Genomic DNA, 20,366 nt, shown 5'->3' on the forward strand with positions numbered 1-20,366 from the left:
TGACTCTGAAACATTACATGGCAAATCGTCACTTCTTGTCCTCGGAAGGTTCCCCACAAAACGCCACTCCTTTGTTAATAAGAACCTATTCTTCCAATTCTTTCTTTGAAATAGGTAGCTGATTTTTTAGACTTTTTACCCAAACCGACAGAGGAATGTCGTTTGCGTTTTCAATACAACTTGAGAATGAGTGGCTGCTACTGATAAATGAACACATTACCATACACCAATAGGGTGAAATGGTATATTAAAGTCGCCAAAATGTATGTAACAGGCAGAAGGAAGCATCTCCGACCCCACAAAGTATATATATTCTTGATCAGGATCAACAACCGAGTCGATCTAGCCATGTCCGTCTGTCCGTCCGTATGAACACCTAGATCTCGGAGACTATAAGAGCTAGAGCCACCAAATTTGGTATGCAGTCTCGTGTAGTATGTACACTTATCGAGTTTGTTTCAAATTTTTCCCACGCCCCCTTCCGCCCACGGAATTTATAAAAAAACTAATTTTCTTAAAAACTATGTAAGCTACCGACATTAAATTTGGTATGTAAGCTAGCTTAATAGACGCACAGATATTGACTATTTAAAAATTTTGCCACGCCCCTTTACGCCCCCGAAAATTAAACAAAACGGATTTTCTCGAAAACTAACAAAGCTAAAGTCACCAAATTTAGTATGTATATTGGCTGCGCGCAGAATACATATATTTTAATATATTGCCACGCCCACTTCCGCCTCCATAATTTAGAAAAAACCGATTGGCTCCTGCAATTTTTTGACCATCGCTATCAAATTTGGCACACTAATAAATCTTATCTATTTCTATCAAACTACCAAATTTGATTGAAATCGGACTAGAAACATACAAGATATACGTATGAACGTATTTTGCTACGCGATCCATAAGGGCAGAATTGGCCGTTTGCTAGTGGCGGCGCTAGAGTGCTCGTGTGTTTGTAGAGTGAGCGAGATAGCATATGGATAGCATGTTAACACAATTTAATAGACATACATTTGGTTTTCGAAATTTTAAATATTTGTTTCACCTGGTGTATGGTATACCCAAGTCGGCGAGACGACTTACTTACTTCATTTAGTTAAAGTATATTGTATATGGTATACCTAGTATATTCATGTGTAAAAACAATATACGGTGGGCCTTTCATTTTTAGTGTTTGTCTAGACTACGACTTTCTTCAAGTTAATCAAAACTAATTGGATTAATTAAAATACCTTATTAACTGTTTCTTATATATGTACCAATATTATATGGAAACATCCAATAGGGATTAGTGCTTATTTTATTTAGGAGGTAACTAAAAATCTCAGTTAACATTTATTGAGTTATTCGAATGGAATTTCATCAATCATATGCATTTTATACATATCAATGAATGCATACATATATTATATTGAATTGGTTGAAACAAAGTGAAAAAGAATAATAAAAAAAAATTGAAAAACGCTTCAATAAACAATTTTTCTAGTCAATCTTTGTGCCAATTGGCAATGTTTATTAAAAGGCAATTTAAACCGATTTATTTTGCATATTTCTGTTTGGAACATAAAACAATATGAAATAAAAAGAAATTGTATTGAATATGCAATATAGTTGAGCTTCGTTTAGATTGTTTTTTGTGTTTCTTTTTTTATGTTTTTGTCAATTTGGTTTGAAGTTCAATTCGTTGGAATTCGATTCAAAAATTTCAATTAAAGGCAAAAGTTGAATGTGATTTTTACAATTGTTGAAAAGCCTTGCCAGATATTAATTAGATTTTATGATTTACGGCTCATGATTGCCAGATGGGATTGTTTTAATGCTCTGCTTCCGTCGGCTTCGGTGAAACGGTGCAGAAGATGGACGTGGGCGGGGATGGGGGTGAGGGTGGGCAAGATTCTGTTCCCGTTGGCTTTTAATGAAGTTGTCTGTTGTAATTAGAAGTAATAATAATTTCCTAGCCCGAGTAGAGAGTCATTATGAATTTGGATTGCGGCCAAGGAAATGCCATTAATCAAATTAGCGAGCGAATAACTTTTTATGATTATGCGGCCAAGATAAGCAAACTGTCAGACGATACATACAGAGAGGGAAGGAAGAGATAGCTATGTCGCGAATCCTGTTGCTGCACATGCAAAGATAAACTTACCAAACGGCTGACTGACTGGCAGGCAGGCTGGCAGGCTGGCAGGACAATGTCTGGTCATTTGTTTTTTGCTTTTCTTATTGCTTAATTCTATTTATTTTTTAATAAACAGTTTTCCTAATGAAATGCCTGCAAAACGAGTGGGTGACAAGCAACCAGAAAGGAAGGGAGAGTAGCCAAGCAGGAACCGCAAAATTAATTACGATAAACCATGGAGCCGATGTTGTAACTGAAAGTGAGGCAGCTGGAGGAGTAAGAGGCTGGAGTAGAAAACATCAAGTTAATAGTAATTGAAAAATTTTACAATAATGAAATTTCTCTACTGTTGTCTCTGATGTCCCTTGACCAATGATTCGATCTGCCAGGCAATTGAAAAGGCCTCATCCTAATTAGGCAAACTTAAAGGTCCATTGTTTGTCGAGAACCGCCCTTTGCTTAGTGGACAGGAAATCTCATGAGAATGAAAAGAAACAAAATAAAATCACTCTCATCATAATTATTTGAGAATTTTTTTTCAGATGAGAATCGTCTTTCGTTTTATCCAATTGGAGGATTATGTTAGCCATCGCATTGGATAACTTTTGTCCTTAAATTAAATAACTAATGTCCTTTTGAGGACTCTCTTGTAAAATTGCATATAGATTTAGATTTTAGCTTGATTCGGGCTAATTGGCCATATCAAATTGGCATAGTTTGTCGCCGTGTTGACATATTTATTTTGGCATTTCGAACGAATTGAACGCATTTTGACCCAATCCGACCGAACAACAAGTTCGACCAAATAGCCAAAACTAGTACCTAGGACTCGACTCGACAAGTGTGCACTTTGAACTGATTATGGTCAAACAAATGTAGTAGTTGCTGGTTCTGTGGATGTTGTCAGATGTCATGGGTGTGGCGGAAGGGATCTTTATGCACCGGAGATAGAACATTTGGAGGTGCATTTCTTATCGACTGCAAGAATGGCAGGTCTCTTTGAATTTGTAAATGGTTTGATTATCACTCCCCTTGGAGCCACCCATTGTAGTGGATGTTGTTAATGCAAGTCTGCATTTAATGTGTCCTGTATTGACCCACAAAACTGCATTTGTCATTTGCCATTTACCAAATGTTTGTCCAAACATTAGAAAATGCTGCCATAATTGTCGACGACTATCTTTAAACAGATCAGGAATTGGCTTAACTGTCAGACGTAGATTTTCAATGGGGCAAATTTGAGAAGATCGTATGGAATTTGTATCTCTCGATTGAGTCAGAGATATTCATCTACTTATCTCAGACACTTTTTATAAGATATTAAAACATCCCACTTATGTTTGCTTTCGGGGTTGAGGATTTTGGCATTTAAAGTCACAAAAGTTGAGTCGAGTCTTCAAGTTTCAAAGCGAAAGAGTAAGTGAGTGGAGTGTGGGTGGGTTGGGGGGGTAGCTAGAGTGGGTCAGCAGGTGGTTGAGGGTTCGAAAGGATATGCAAATTGAGAATGTCTTTTGCCTCCTTGTAAGTTTCAATCAAAATGCTAATATTGATGCAGTTGACATATGACGTTGTTCGGCCAGCAAAATCAAAATCCAAGCTATAGCAGCAGCATGCAGATTTATGATAACAACAAGAACAACTACACAACCAGGAACAGGAACAACCAGCTTAGAGAAAGAGACATACATATGTACACAGAGGGCGGGGCAAGGAGAGACAAAAGATGTATGGCAAGCAGAAGGCACAGTCTTCGAGAATGCAATAACAAAGGATAAAATAATAAGATTTACTCATGACTTACTTCCTACCCATGCCTCTTTGCCTCCTTCACCAAATTGTGGAGTCATGGGTGGGATTATTGGCTGGAACAACTGGGAATGGTGACGACTTTGTCGGAAGGGGATTGAGAGGCTCGGCAATGTTTTATTAAAATATAAACACAAACAAAAACCAGCGATAACAACAACAACAGCAACAGCTATGACAGCAAAGATGCCATCAGATTGAATAATGGGAACAGCAGGTTCATCCACTGCTCACAGGATCAAGACAGGTGCTGAGAGTTTTGACTCAAGACCTGAGGGCTGGTAGATAAATTAAAAAACAAAAAATACTCACACACACACAGACACACACTTAATATTTGAGTCCCATTTGTGATTACACCGAAGTTAAGATACTCTTATAGTTCTTGGTCATTACGGTAGAATATCCTTAGGCTCGAGCAGTCATTTCCTGTTTATTTAATCAATTGACTTACAATTAGATCTAATTGAAGGTTTGTTTCTCCATATTTTAGCCAGGCCGTTGGAAGTAAAACGAAAAATTCAGAACTAGACATAAGGAAGAAAAAAATTGTTTCTTAAAATTTATTAAATTAAGATTCTTTAAATATAGTTTAAAAAATAATTAATAAAAACATTAGCCCTAAAACATAGTTTACCAAAAATGACAGTAATTTAAAAAGAACTCTCACGGGTAAGGGTATTATAAAAATAAAACTCATCGTACTAAATTAGAGCAACAACAATAACAACACCAGCAGCTGCCAAGGTAACTTTCAGTTATTATTTTTCAATTTCTTTCTCAAGTTTTGTTGTCATTTTTCAAGTGCTTATATGCTTCTTGTGCATTGCTAAACAAAAGTCTTGATTAAGTTTTGCCTAGAATTTCAATATTTCTCCCAGGCTCCTTTCCGTTTATCATCATGTTAGCAGAGAAATTTAAAACTTTACTCTCTGATTTTGCCCAATCCAAAGTGATTAGCTTGTGTTTAGCAAAAGCAATCGAACTATTCGTATGAATTTAGCTTTAGCCTTTAAATACACACATATCGACCTTAGTAAACACTTTGCGTGGACATATTTTCATTGCGTCTTGAAAAGAGTAAGAGAATATAATAATTCCTATCTTGTCTTTAAAGTGCAGAAAGCAGTACACTCGCTAACATGAAAGTCGCTCGAAATGTATAATTCGTGGGGCTGATCTTTAGCGAGAGAGTACACCCAATTCTTGCTAACCACAATAGTTTTAAGTTAAGTTTTAAAACTAGCTTTTCAATGATATATGTATTTAGTTTTACACTTGGCCAATCCATCTATGTATGTACCTATTCTAAGGACAAGGAGGGTAACAAATAGTTTTGATATTGGACTTTAATGAGTTTAAAACATTCATTACACCGTCGGGTTATTTCTTCTATTTTCCGTTTGTAATAAAATAATAAATAACAATATTAAATAAATTATTATTCTTAACATGCAATTGCGCAGAGTAGTAATTAAACTGTTGGATTTACCTTTACTTTATATTTTTATGATTCATTCCAGACTTTTCAGCTCGGAAAATTGAATGTTTTATTTTATTGCTGATTGACATTTGAATATTATTTATTTTCGCCATTCAGGTTTTCTTTGTCAATATTTGGTAAGAAAAATCAAAAATCAATACAATATTTTCCTTCAAATTCCAAAAATTGAGACTGATTAATTATGGCTATTTATGTTTTTGTTAATATGACTATTAGATATTCCGTTATTATACAGTAAAATAAATGAAAATTATTTTCAAAAATTATTATTACCGACATCCACATTTTGCGCGGACCGTTTTATTCAGTTAAGTAAGGGGTTAGTAGTTGATATTTTAATTTAGATCTTATCATTAAAGTGTAGGAAGTATGGAAAGTAAAAGTGTCCGAAAGAGATTCTAAAGTACGTCCGCAAAAATCACCACCAATCGTTAGTGAGGTTCTTAGAGCACCCATCGATTTTATTTTATATACACTGCCGTTCCAATCATGAAGAGCAAATTCATCATAGTGGGCAAATGAAGTGGTTCCATCCTTATATACTAAATGAATGTATAATTCGTGGGGATGATCTTTAGTGAGATCATACACCCAACACGAGCGAACGGAAATAGTATTCTTGAGTGATCCGCTTTGACGTTCAGAACGTCTTATGACTATCCAACCAGGACCAGCGATATCATTGTTAATGGTCACCGTCACAGGTCTCAATCCAGTTAAGTGAATTATCGATTTGTATTCTTTGTCTTCTAAATTCTTAATTTTTGTTTCGTTATTTTTTATCAGAATTTCATACTCGTTAATTTTTGATGTCAGCTTATTCTCCATTTGCTGTTTTTCAATTTCGAGCATCTTTACTTTCTTGTTGGACTCCGGTAAAAATGTATTCGCCTCTTTAAGTTTACTTTCGGCTTCTGATAGCTGCGCGATTAGACTCTCTACTTTTTTATTGGACTCCTCTAAAAGAGCATTGAGTTGATCTTCTCTAGCTTTAGCTTGGTCCGCCAATTGATCTCTGGGTTGTTCTTGCACTTGATTCTCCATATAATGCTTATGTATTTCCAGACATTTCATTGACAGTGTTGATATTGTCTTTAAATGATTATCAATTTGCTGATCTTTTAGTTTAATCAACTTGCCTGCTTGCTGCAATATGGATTTTACTTTTTTGTAGCAGTTTCCCTCACACTGAGTGTTCAGTAATTCAAATTCATTGATAATCTGTAATTTATAAGTATACATCGATTTTTTTTTGTTTTACATCTAGGTAGTATATACGTACGTATGTACATATGTATGTATACTTACGGAATTGGTCTCCGATGAAGAATCTTCTGGAGAACCATCCATATTCGGCGACATCAAATTGAGTATGGCTTGATCCATTTTATCTGTAAAATTGAAGAATTGGCATTAGACGCTTGTGGGCAGTTTTCAGACTGTCTCTTTCGCTTAGTCAGCAAATTCGATAAAAGCACATATGGACGTATGTATATACATATATACTTATGTATGAATGTTTACATACATTTGTATAAAAAACTATGTATGCATGTATGTAGGCAGGAATCAAATTAGACGTAAAGCTGCAATTTTATATACCTATGTATTTGCTTTATTATGATATTTAGGCATTACCTTATTATTTAAAAACGTTTTATTATAAGGGATTAATAAAATTTGATCCTGCTTAATAATGAACCTTAACTCTTCTTGGGACTTTTACTTCGGGTAGCTGAAACCACTTCGCAGAATGAAAGACAGCAAACAAGTTATCGAATATGGGGAATTATCGCGTTAGAGATGGGCTTTCAACAATGGAGCATCATTTGTATTAGAGATGGAATGCTGTCAAAATTTGGTTTTAATAAGTATGATATTAAGTCTCTTATGTATGGAGCGATTTTGGGCTGTCTGAAATATATGTATTTATATTTGCAAAATCCGAAGCCAAACATAAATGTAGATGTAATTTTACCATCCATTTTACCATTAGAGGATGTTTCTATCTCAAACATTTCGATTTTGCGATATTTGCAGAATTAATGATTAAAGATCTGCTATGCAGTGAGGAAAAAACCAACTTCGTATTTGCCTTTTTTGAGGAAAGCGCAGGTTTACATATATCATACTTATTAGATATACATATGTACTATCTGTTAATATATTTTTTTTTATATTGATGACGTTTTTTGAAGAAAAAATAAATAGAACCTGTTTCTCTCATTACAAAAAGTATAAATTTCTAATAGGGTTCGTTTTGTTGAATATTCCCCAAATTATTACCTTAATTATTCCTACTACTTGCATTAATCAATAAAACTGTATCTTTTTTTTTCAACCGTTGCAGTTCGATGCACTGCATGGGAATACGATGTTACTGCATGGGAATAAGATGTTAGATAGTTTCCATAGTTCGTGTTTATTGACACTTATCACCTGAAAGCTTTTCAAAGCCAATGCCCCGAAATGGCCACTGATAATGTAATTAACTTTGTTATAATTAAATTGAAATGAAATTCAAATGATTTAAACCATTTTATGTATTCGAAGTTGGAAGTTCCAAATCTAGTTTTTTCACAATATCAGCAGATAAACAAACAAAACAAATGTGTGTACATACAAAGTACATATGTAATTATGAACATATGTACATATGTATGTACATACATATGTGTTGTATATGAAGAGTGTTGATTTCGCACGATCATCATTCTCGGATGAAGAGACGGGCGTTGATCGAGTATAGAGCTATAAATGTACATATTTGTTTATGTATGTATGTATGTATGTACATACATACAAAGAAGGTTGGCATCTCAGCTTGAGGATCACGATGATAAGAGTACGCATATATGTATGTATGTATGTAAATTTATATACACATGTACATATAAAGCAATATTTCCTCGTCCGTATAGATCAATGGAAACTCATAGACCATTTAAGCACTGGAGTTCTGAAGCTGGATCGGATTAGGTTTTAATATTGTAAGTATCTACTTACATATGTACATACATACATACATATATACATATGTACATACATACATACATATATACATATGTACATACATACATATGTACATATGTCAGCGGCTGCCATAATATGTATGTATGTATGTATATACATATATGTAGTGGACGTCTGCAGTTAAGAATAGACTAACAAAAAAACTTGGTCGGGTATGCAAGCTGGAATCATGTAATCGAATTGGCATTATATTGAAACACCCTAATGTACACACACAGGAAATCCCTTTGAAGGAAAAGAAAAACATTTTCTCTACCATTTTAATTCGGTCGCTCGGTCTTTGAAGTTGGCAATTCATCAATTTGACTGGCATGTATGTATGTACATAAATCAAGCCCAAATGAAAACCTCTTCAAAGCCATTTATAGTTGTATTTACAGATGCGCGCAAAACAAAATAAAGCAAATAAATATATGTACGAGAAATACATATATTTACATATATATATAAAAGTAAATATAGGAGAAACGAGAGAGGATATTGCCACTTAACAGCACGACGAGTGTTCATACATACATACAAAGTTTTTCACAAAATTTTAATTGAATGGCAATTGCATTGAACAACTTTCTGATGCCACTAAAATTGATTACACACACATCCAACTGACGGCAGCAACATTGCAGCAGCAGCAGCAGCAGCAGCAACAGCACCGACAACAACACTTGAAAAGTTTCGTTAAATGTATATATGTTTGTATGCATCCCCGTCTATATTGTGATATTGAGAAATTATTGAACCGGAAATCGGCCAGGCCGCAGGACTATACACACACACACACACACACACACACTTGTGTGTCAAATGCATAACGTTGTGCGCTCAATCCAATCCTGTAGCACTCCGAATCTGAGGCCTGTCGCATTGCCAGCATGTTGCAATTTATTCTAATCGCTTGTCGGGGAGTGAACAAAAAAAAAAGGACCAAGCAACACACAGAGACGGAAGAGAAAAGAAACTGCAGAAAGAGGGCTGATGGAATAGGACGACAGGGGATGGGGAGTCGGGCGCTTAGCGATGCGTGTAACGATGCACGTGAAGTCAACGGTAAACCAAAAGTCGAGACCCCCACCCAGCACCAGGATCAGAGAAGGCCTGGCCCAGAAAGGTTGCCAATTGAGAGGCGCCAATCAATCTGCTCTTCGACTAGAAAATGTGTGTCAAAAGCGGCGCCTGTGCCTTGTCAAGCTGCTGAAAAACTGCAACTTAACTGCAGCTCGAGGGGTAACTGATGTATAGATGGGTGGATGGATGGATGGCTGCATGGATGGAGACATGGTGACGGTTTGTTGTGTCGCTTATGGCACTTAATTGACGCCAATCGCATTGACTTGCAACACTTTGCTCTAGTTCTCGCATTTTGTTCCTGCTCCTGCTCCTTCTCCCGTTCCTGACAGCTCTGAAAAATCACAGCTCGTTAGTGTTTGAAATTTGTTACGGAAAAAAACATGAATTTGAGATTTATTTCAGAATTGAATTGTACATAAAAGAGGAGAGTTAGTCTCTCTCAGTCTCCCATTGGAATGAGTTCTTGCTGTTGCCTTCATAAGCCGCAAATCAACAGCAGCGACAACTACATGACAGCCAACAGACCCACACACACACACACAAACATAACTCTATTGTCGGAGGACCTTTTGCCCAACCGCTTGAAAAGCACATCTCATGTACTTTGACTCGTATGTGCGTTTGTTTCTTAATGATTATTTGACGGCATATTTGATTGACGTGTCCTGCAAGGAGGTGTAGCCAGGTGGATAAGGTCATACAAGCGTGTGTTCGAGCTCGTTACAAGTCTTCAACGGCGTCTGCTTCGTCCTTTTCTGGTTTCTGGTGCAAAATATTTCTTATTGTATAAATTTTATTATGCGAACATGCGTGTTTCGAGCCACCAACTCACACCTTATCTCTCTCTCTCTTTCTCTCTCTCTCTCTCTTTGGTGTCTCTGTCTGCTAATGGCCGTTCAACACCACAACAACCACAAGGCACTTATCAATTTTGCGCCTTAACAAAATGGCACTCAAGCGCGTATGTGTGTGTGTGTGTGGAGGGGTGGGAGAGACATTTCCTTTGGTGATATCAAGGATGCATGCCTGTACGTGTAAGTCTGCATTAATATGCCCTTAAATTGACAACGGAATGTGTACGATGTGTGTTAAGTTCGCTGACTTTTCATTGTTACAAGCAAAACGTATAAATTAGTTGTAATGTGGTCAAAAATGAAATGTCTTTCAAAGTGAACGTTATGTAAATACAAACCCAACAGAACGTGTCAAGTTATTTTGGAGTATTAGTATTAGTATTAGCAAAAGCATTACAAGTAATATATATGTATGTATTTATGATCTTCATCAGATATAGTGCACAATTTTACAATTCCCAAAATGCAAATATGTTTAGACTTTTATCTGACCCTTATTTCACTACAGTGGCTCCAATACAAATGTGCTCTTGTGCTTATCAGCGAAAAATGAGCGTATATAGAGTTAACAAATGGAGAAAATGAGAGCGGAGGAGTCGTGTAAATGTACAACATGCAGACCCCATCGGAAAGTTGGTGGCTTGTAATCTCCGAGATCTATCTACTTATAAGATCAATCGATTATACCACTTCATGATTATTAAGGTTTCAATTTCATTCATTATTACACAATTTCTCTATGTTTAAGGTGAGACTTACAATTAGTTACTGAAATTTTCTTAAACATTTCTCTTTATTTGAAACTTTTAATATGAATGGAACTATGCATAAAATTCCGCCTTAAGACTGTAGTCTCTTTGTAATTGGAAATTCGTACTGTCACTTTCAAGTAGAGTAAAACTCGGCTCTCTCGTTTCACCTTTTTTAATTATAATATGCAAGAAGCTTTAGTTTTATAGGAGTGCGCCAATATGATTCGAGAAAAAAATGTATTCTATAGTTTTGTGCCTGCCTATAATTGCAATCTAATGACCAAATGAGAACTTTTAATATATTGTTTCCCCTTTGGTATGAAACAATTATTAGTCTGAGGAATACTCATCGAGTCAAAGCCAAAGAATGAAGTTCATACAAGCCGGGCCAAGAATGATCACATAAGAAAAGCATGTGAGAATGTTCTATAATATATTTAATCTAAAATAAGAGTAAGATATTAATTATCCTTTTGTAGTAGGTGCAAGTTTAGCGTCCTAGTAGTTATGTATGTTTGTAGTCTAATTCACTAGCATGGGTCGTTGGTCGTTGGACCTCTTGCAATTGTTACAACATCCAATATGCTTCTTTTCACTTTATTTTCGGCAATTTTTGTACAGACAGACTTCCCCTCAGCAATTTGGAAACATTTCACGCCTGGCCCACTGCAGTGTCCCAAATACATACATATGTATATGCGTATGTATGTACATATTGTTGGGGGATCTCTGACTCTGACTCTGGGTGATGTGTTGTTGGATAAACTATGTAGAGAGTCCTTGAAAAACATGCAAAGCCATACAAGCAGAATGCCAGCGGCTAAAAAAGTTAACAGTTGACATAGTTTAGAGTTGAGTTGAATGGAGGGGGAGGAAGAGGGGGAGCGATCAGAGGACGTGAAAGCAAAACGGGTTCAACAGCCACAAGCATAAGCCAGTCAGCCGTTCTGTTGAGTTCGGAATGAATGAATGTCTTAATAGGAGTGTGCAGTGTGTCAGCTTATTGCAGAGATGCTAGAAGGATGGCCAATGGTATGACGGGGAGGGGTGGGGATGGTGGTAGTATGCCAAACTAAATGAATTTAATTGCCGCTGGATATGAAAGTAATTATTTTGCAGTACATAGGCGCAATACACACTAGAAAGAATGAGGGAATAAGAGACACGCTGAGAGAGTAGGATAGAAAACGCATTGAGGCCAAAGGCGAGTGTCTCTATCTCTGTCTTTGTTTCAGCTTCTCTCTCTCATTGAGAGAGGGAGAGAGCGTGTGTGTGTTTGTGCGTGTGTATTTGTGGGTGCCATCGATGCACTTGCACTTAACAGCAAACAGGCGTAGGCGTATGGCGTTGGGCGTACAAATCGCCACGCCCACTGTTCAGTGTAACTGTAAAATTGCCCCGCGGATATTTTGAGTTGTTCTTTAATTTATTCTCTTTCATGTGTGTGTGTGTGTGTGTGTGTGTTGGTGTCTCTGTGTCTGGATGTGTCCTTCGTTGTCCTTGCGCTGGTTACGCTCCATAGAGGGGCAACGAAGAGAGCTTCTACAAAACGCAACGATGTGTTGCACTTGCAGTTGTCGCTTGCCACAGCCACCCACATACGTAAGTGTACATATGTGTATGTGAGGCACTGTAATGTTGCTTGTTTGTATGCCCGGACGATGTTTTGCTGCCTAGATCAACGTTTCGCTTTTTTCTGTTTTGTTTTTCTTTTCTTTTTTTTTGTCCTGTGCATTGTTAGTGGGCAGGACCTCGTAACACTTTCGATCTGCCTCCCTCCTATCTCTCATACCTCTTATAGATGTGCGATGGATTTGTACTCAGGCTGCAAATGATTGAACCGAAACAACTCTGCCATTCAATTTTAAGTTCCAATTAAAACCGACAAATGCGATTTCAGTGTACTACTCTGCTGTTTCAGTGATTTCTAGCGATTAACAATAGAGAAATAAGTTAAATATTCGTTTTCGTTTTATTTACTTCTAGTTTTGAACTCTATTCGAGGAATCGCATACAATTTGCTTACTGCTCGTATTGCGGCGACTTAACATAGACAGGAGCAGGATCGGTTAAGCCATAGTTACGCACTACTTTCGGATAGTTGGAAGCATATTCCTGCTTGGGATAGCTGGCTGGTTGGTAACCCGAGTTCGGTACTACCTGCTTGTGGGCACGGGAGCGTTTTCGGTGAGTTGTAACTGGAGTTTGCTGATAGTAATAGCTATTGTAGGCATCGATGGCATCGCTAGCATCCTCTAAAGAACGTTCTTCTTCATAGTCGAGATAACGTTGCTTTGGTGGAGGTGGGTAGCCATATGGGGGCGGGAAAGCAAATGGAAATGGAGGATAACCACCAGGATAACCATATGGTGGGAATGGATATGGTGCATATGGAGGGTAACCAAATGGTGGAGGTCCATATGGAGGGGGCTTATTTCCATGGTTAGGTTTTGTTCCACTACCGCTTCCAGAGCTGCTGCCGCTTCCCGAGCTGCTACCGCTTCCAGAGCTGCTGCCGCTTCCCGAGCTGCTACCGCTTCCAGAGCTGCTGCCGCTTCCAGAGCTGCTCCCGGATCCGCTTCCTGTGCTGCTATTAGGATCCGTTGTCACCAAAATGCAATTCACAGTTGTGGTATCATCGACATCAATACTACTACCACTGCCACTGCCGCTTCCACTGCCATGACCACTTCCACTGCCATGACCACTTCCACTGCCATGACCACTTCCACTGCCATGACCACTTCCACTGCCGTGCCCACTACCATGTCCACTACCATGTCCACTTCCGCTTCCGCTTCCACTGCCACTTCCACTTCCACTGCTGGAATCACTGTTTGGCTCATAGGTAAAGGTTAAAGATTTACCGGCGTCTTTGCCATCGTTTTCATCGTCATCATCCTCATTGACATCCACATTGGTGGCAGAGATAACGCACAGGGGGTAACCCTTCTTGTTGACCACTTTCTTTGGTGGCTCGGTTGAGCTGAATAACGATGGGATGAAACTGCCAGCGGCAAAACCACTCTTAACACCAGCTGCCAGACCCTTGATGCCAGCAATCGGGCTGCTTAGAAGGCGGGCCTCAGGGACTTCCTTCTCACCCTGAGTTAGACGGAGCAATTCATTGTATTCCGCTCGCGTTACCTGATGCAATCGCAACAACTGAGGACGACTTGTGCCTGAGTGGAGACGGTAATATAGGTGATAAAGGCGACACAACACGAGGATACGGTAACTTACCAGCCTTGGCGGCGGCAAAGCTCAGAGCTAGCACTGCCAGAAGTATAAAGATCTTCATTCCGATCACGAATAAGTTGGCACTGCTTTCGACATTGACTTATATACGTCGATTGACTTTCGTTGTGATCGCTCTCGTCAAGTTAATGATTCAAGATCTTCCCCTCTTATGGCATTGTCATTCAAATAGCCAAAATGGCTCAAATGCCGCAAATACAGTTTAATGCTTGGCCATAATTATCTTGAGAATTTGCATAATTTACATACTGACCCAATTCTTTTGCCGTCTCCCAAGCCAAGCCCAAAAAAATACTAAACATGGCTATTTTTATGACTGTTTTAAGTCGTTTGGTGGCTCAGTTAATAACATGAATACATTTATGGTGAGATTTGCATGATAAGCGATTCTAATGTACAATCGTCATGGAGAAATGAGCTCGCAAATTATCAACAGATCGTGAGAAAAGGCAAAGCCCGATAGTGGCTATGATTAATTTTACTACGGAGAAAACATTTCCCCCTCATTTGCATTGTTTGATTGACTTGATATCATTCGACATTCCTAAACATCTGCAAATCTATCTAATAATCATTTATCAATTTAACCAAACAAAAAAACAATCATTTTTGATATTTCGTACAATTATTTATTTATTTATCATAAAACTATTCATTATCATAACCCCAATAGTTGTCACCTTCTTTATCGTATTGAATTTCGGGTTCAGCGACTACTTCGTAGGAAGATTCGTTATACAGATTATCATCGTCATCGCCATCAATATCGTGATGGTCATTATTAGACTGATCGTAAGATTTATAAAAACCAAAAGGAACATTGTAAGGCTGGTAAGGCTGTGGGACGTAGGGACCATAGGGGCTAGTCAGCTGAGGGTTGTAGAAGCCGTAAGGTGGGGGACCTCCAAATTGTTGTTGGCCAATTGGATAAGGATTGTAAATGCCATATTGTGGAGGTGGTGGTGGTGGTGGTGGTGGTGGTGGGTATTGAGGGTATTGGGGGTATTGAGGGTATTGGTATGGACCAAATTGACGCGATGACAAGTCATTTGATGTTGACTTTGTGTAGGTATTCGTTTTGGTGTTCTTCTTGGCTAATTTGGGCTTTGGCGGCGACTCCGTTGTAACTTCTTCCTCTGCTTCTTCTTCCCGCTGTTCTTCCTCTTTCTCTTGTGCCTGTTCTTTCTCAGCTGACTGGTCTTGGGTCTTCTTTTTCTCGTCTGCCTCTACAACCGGTTGCTGCACCACTTCCATCTTAGCTGGCTCATTTAGGTCTTGGCCAGATGCATATTGCGGTTCTTGTACTTCCGGGGTGGACCAATAGTTGCTAAAACTTGGGCTATGTTCTACACTGGGCAACTCTTGTTCCTGTTCGTGACCGTTGTTGAGCACAACAATGCAGTGGATAGGCTCCTCATCAACTTCGTCCACGTCATAGGCGCTGCCAGAGCTCCGAGCAGAGGTGTCGTCTCGGAATTGACCCTCACCCTCTCTGGTCTTAATGACGCACAAAGGCTGACCATCAATATCCAATTTGGCCTCCTCGTCGGCCTTGCTGATTGTAGTGAGACCCACGATACGCAGCAAAGAGTGCCAACCCGAACTGAGGCTCTCACTTACGGTGGCAAAGCCTCCGTTGATCAGTCGGGCCTCTGATATCACGTTCTTGCCCTCGGTTAGTTTGAGCACTCGTTCATATTGCTTCTCATCGATCCTATAGACACGGACAAGCTGCTCTTTTTTGTCGCTGCCCTGGGGCTGAGGTGCTGTGGTGAATAATATCATGATGATGAATTTCGCTTGGATTCTCAATGCGATCGTTTACCCACCTGCCCAGCTAATGCCCAGAAGAAACAGCATAGCCAAATACCTGACCAGGGAGAGTTGCATTGTGATCTAAAAACCCGTGCAAAAATACTAAACTCTGTTCACTCATATCTGGGTTTATTTATACATTTGTCAACCATATTTAAGAAGCGTTGGTCCATAAAACCAAACGGTAAATGTTTCTTCTACTAAATATGGTTTAAAAAAGGCCAAAAAAATTGCAATCAACGAAACCCAAAAAAAAAAAAAAATTTATTTAAATAAATTAAATTCGGTAAGTTGATACACATTCAGTCAGATTCTGATTCAAACAAGTCAATGAACGCATTAAAAGGTGCGTTGAACCGGTTCCATATTCGAATATGGACGTGGGCAGAGCGCGGGGCAGGGGCAGGTGTTAGACTTTTGACGACTAATATAAACTATTTTGTCTGTTGCTTCTCTCATCAAAGTTGTAAGCGTCTGAATTTAAATTTATTAAATGTAAACGTAACCCAAAAATCTAAATGGTATTTATGTTTCAAGACAAATAAGTTAACATTAGCAGAATTGTGAAAAATATAATATTGACACTTTTTGTGAAGTCATATAGTCATTTCTCATTATAAAGACATCATGGACGTAATATTCGTTTAAATTTTCCCATATTTAATAAGAATATAAAAACGAATTTTAGAATTTTTTACTAAAAGACATATTCAATGATATACAGTGAGAAAAAATTGCATGAAAATTTCTGTCTGTGTTAAGTACCGAAACAGGGGAAACCTCGAATAATCATGTTGGTATTTGGCTCATTATAAATAAATTTTATTTTTCCAAACTCTTTGGTTCCATTTCAGATGTCTCATACCGTCCAATCAATATTCAGTTCCTTAAAACATTTGATACTTTTCAGTTTACTTTCTTTCAATAAAAGCTGAACTTGAAATACTTATATTTGTGATTTGTTTCAGTTGTTTAAAAGTTTTTACGCATTTTATATTATTTTCTTTAATTAAAGTTTAATTTGAAATATATAGCTGAAACATAGCTGTAAAATAATCAATCTAACCATAAGGTCTATATGGCCATCGGTTTAGACGAAACTTTATCAATTCACTAGCTTGGGATTCGAATCTGGATGATCCTCGTTATTCTGTTGCCTAAATAACTGGCCACTTGGCCAACTTGAATAGTTTTCCCATTTTGGCTTGGACTGACAAATAAAAGAAATAACTGACTGGGAAAAACAAAAACATGTTTTAACGGTTCAAACATTTCCATATTTTTTTCAATATATTTCGAACAGAAATCTTAATAATTAGCTGTATATTTACCTTATCGGATGCCCAAAGTTCTTCCGTTTGAGCAGATAAACAATTCAAGTTTTTTTTTTATTAAATTTTCTAAATCATAATTTTTATTTCATCATTTTGTGTGATTTTATGTCTGTGTGAGGGTTTGGTTTTGTTTTGTATTTGTTTCGTTAAACATTCCTATATATGTAGATATATATATGCACATATATATGTATATATATTTGTAGAATTTATTGTATTTGCTAGATCTCTTTTTGTTGTTGTTGTTGTTGTTGCTGTTAATGATGATATAATAATCATTAGATTCTTCTTACATATAACACTTAATGTGAGACAAATTGAATCATTTTCTTGTCCATTTGTATGCTTCTTGATGTTAGTTTAATAATAGTTAATATATTAGTTTATCGCCTGTCTTTGGTTAATGCAAAAATTCGTTATTATTTACAAGATGTGTTACCTTTCTTTTGTAAGACCTTGCTATCGATTAATCGATCCATGCGATCTGATCATTCGAGATTCTTTGGTATGGAAATTTTTTACTAAGTCGTTTCTTCTATTTTCTTTGTCGGTGTTTGTGGGTGTACATGTGTATGTAGGTGACTGTGTGTAGACGTGTGTCTGCGTGAGTGAGTGTGTATGTGCTGTTGCTTGCCCTTTTGTTCCGGGTAATGGCCAATTTTGATTTTGTCTTTGATATTGATTGTGCCACATACAGACTAAAATGAATTTCAACATTTTAAATTTTATTTATTTTAGTTGTTGTGTCTGTTTTTTTTCCTCATTTTTTTTTGTTTTCCATTGGGGTTGTATCATATTAAGTTAATTAAAATTACAGCTTTGTCTACTAATGAGTTTATTTACAGTGAGTGCTTGCTCGTTTGCCTGGCATTCGTATCAATTACCGATAAGCACAATTATAAATTGCATTTATCAATACACAAATATATATATATTTATATGTATGTATGTATATATATATGTCTATTTGTTGGATATATCTTGATTTCATTTATGTTGTTGTGAGCCAAAAATTCATTCATTATATGTATATACAATTAAAAAACAACTATATAATTATGTAAATGTAGGTGGCAAATGGGTCTGGCTGATGAAACAGGATTGAATCAATTTAGACTGCTTTGACACTGCTAATTTGAGACGAAGGCTTACAGTTAGTACTAAAAGTTTACAACTATAACTTAAATGCTCGAATACAATACAAAAATTTCTCTATTTATAAGTTTTCAATGCGTTTCTTATTTTCGGTTTGTGTGTTTTATGCATCTTTTAGTGTTTGTTCTAAAATCTTCTTAAATGGCTCTTATTTACAGCAAACATTTCGAAAAAAAATCGAATCTACGAATTCACAATTCAATTAAACATTGTACAGTTACCTATAGAAGTATATGTACCTATTAATGCATATGCATTTCAATGATTGCCAAAATCTTTTTCTTCATTGGCAGTCACGAGAGATAGAGTCAGAGACAGAGACAGAGACAGAGATAGGGAGAGAGATAGAGAAAGAGAAACGTCGAAAATGATGAAATTTCTCAGTTGTAAATGCAATTGCGAATGCAAATAGGCGAGTGCGGATGCGGATGTGGAGGAGAGATAAAGGTTTCTGCTTGGTTGGTTGCTTTTGGCTGTTTGTATGGTTAATGAAGCATATTTATAGCTAGTAAGTCTTATTTTATAATGATAATGGTCTGTGTAAATCTGCATAAATGAAATATTAATATATTATTTTAAATGTATTTTCTTTTCGTTTGGTTTCGTGTGCCTTATGCTAAAATGTTTTCCACTAAGTGTATGCATTTCAGAGATTTCCACATTCAAGTTATACACCACAAACCATAACTGAACTTCTCCATCATCGTCTCATCCTCATGATCATCATCATCATCACCATCTTCATTATCATCTTCATCTTTATCTTCGCCGTCATCGTCATCGCCATCACCTTGGGTGAGTTTGACATTTCTGTATGTTCTCGTTTCTCTTTATGATTGCTTCCTTCATCTCATGCATTCAACTGCCACAAGGCGTTCTCTTAGTGTTGTTGTTGCTGCCGTAGATGCTGCCGCCGTTTTTCTTGCATATGGACATTGCTGTAGTGAAGTGGGCTGAAAGCACCTCGCCGACATTCTCCTGGTTTCACTTGCTGCTGCTCCTACTGCTGCTGAAACTCTCCCTCCTCCATAGCTCGTCGTCCCTCCACTCACATTGACAAACCAATGCTGCAGGCAGCAGGAGACAATGCTGAGCAACATGCAACAGATGCCGCAGTAGAAACTGTTGCTATTGCTGCTTGAATTGTGCTGCATGGCCGCGGGGTGTTCGCCTGTTAGAAACCAGAAAGCAGAAAGCGAGCAAATCAGCAATGCATTGTTAGTTCATTGGTTGTTAATGAGCATGGAGAACATGCTTTATTTACTACATGTATCACACACACACACACACACACAGACAAACATCTTTCCATACCCATTCATGATCAGATTTGCCTTAAAGCCAAGTGTCCGAAAGTTTCTTTTTGACTTAACTACTATGAAAATTTAGTGTGCAAAGGCGTCAATTTTCAGTTTTTGCACCCAGAAAAGAATGAAGCATTGAAAATTGTATTCTTTGAGATATAGTTTCTTTTGCAATACCCTAAATGGAAAGAGACTCCCAAGGATATACTTTGTTTGCAAGAAGGATCTCTTGCTAATTGTGTGAAAGTGCCTTTATGGCAGGGATTTTACTTTATCTCCAATGATAAGAATTCTTATCTGTTGTAATTTGTATAGAGCCTTAAAAACTTTCTGGATAACTAGCTGGTTGTATGTGAAT

The 20,366-nt window shown here is 37.4% G+C and overlaps 2 protein-coding genes across 4 annotated transcripts in view; both read right to left on the minus strand.

The window, feature by feature from the left end:
- Positions 1–5,579: 5,579 nt before the first annotated feature.
- Positions 5,580–20,366, minus strand: part of LOC6652501 (zwei Ig domain protein zig-8) — an 85,575-nt gene continuing 70,788 nt past the window's right edge. The window contains exons 1-3 of one of the 3 annotated variants that reach the window (XM_023181144.2): positions 7,074–7,193; positions 6,744–6,826; positions 5,580–6,656 (exon numbers count right to left, since the gene is read on the minus strand). In XM_023181144.2, coding sequence (XP_023036912.2) covers positions 5,736–6,656; positions 6,744–6,821 — 999 coding nt within the window. In that variant the 5' untranslated portion in view covers positions 6,822–6,826; positions 7,074–7,193 and the 3' untranslated portion in view covers positions 5,580–5,735. Of the gene's footprint in view, positions 6,657–6,743; positions 6,827–7,073; positions 7,194–18,499; positions 19,876–20,366 lie in introns of those variants that run through there. The other 2 variants (XM_047009817.1, XM_015176577.3) reach the window with 2 other exon arrangements.
- Positions 13,165–14,443, minus strand: LOC6652502 (keratin, type II cytoskeletal 2 epidermal). Its single transcript, XM_023181211.1, has 2 exons — positions 14,386–14,443; positions 13,165–14,324 (listed from the first exon to the last, which is right to left on the minus strand). The coding sequence occupies exons 1-2, from the start codon at positions 14,441–14,443 to the stop codon at positions 13,165–13,167; spliced, it is 1,218 nt and encodes a 405-aa protein (XP_023036979.1).

This window comes from Drosophila willistoni (genome assembly GCF_018902025.1).
Source record: "Drosophila willistoni isolate 14030-0811.24 chromosome 2L unlocalized genomic scaffold, UCI_dwil_1.1 Seg168, whole genome shotgun sequence".
Lineage (NCBI taxonomy): Eukaryota > Metazoa > Arthropoda > Insecta > Diptera > Drosophilidae > Drosophila > Drosophila willistoni.

Excerpts from the sequence above, each read along its gene's own strand:
- LOC6652502 (XM_023181211.1), bottom strand. The coding sequence starts at position 14,443 with ATGAAGATCTTTATACTTCTGGCAGTGCTAGCTCTGAGCTTTGCCGCC. Across the intron at positions 14,325-14,385 it reads CTTTGCCGCCGCCAAGGCTG|GCACAAGTCGTCCTCAGTTG; the intron begins GTAAGTTACCGT and ends GTCTCCACTCAG.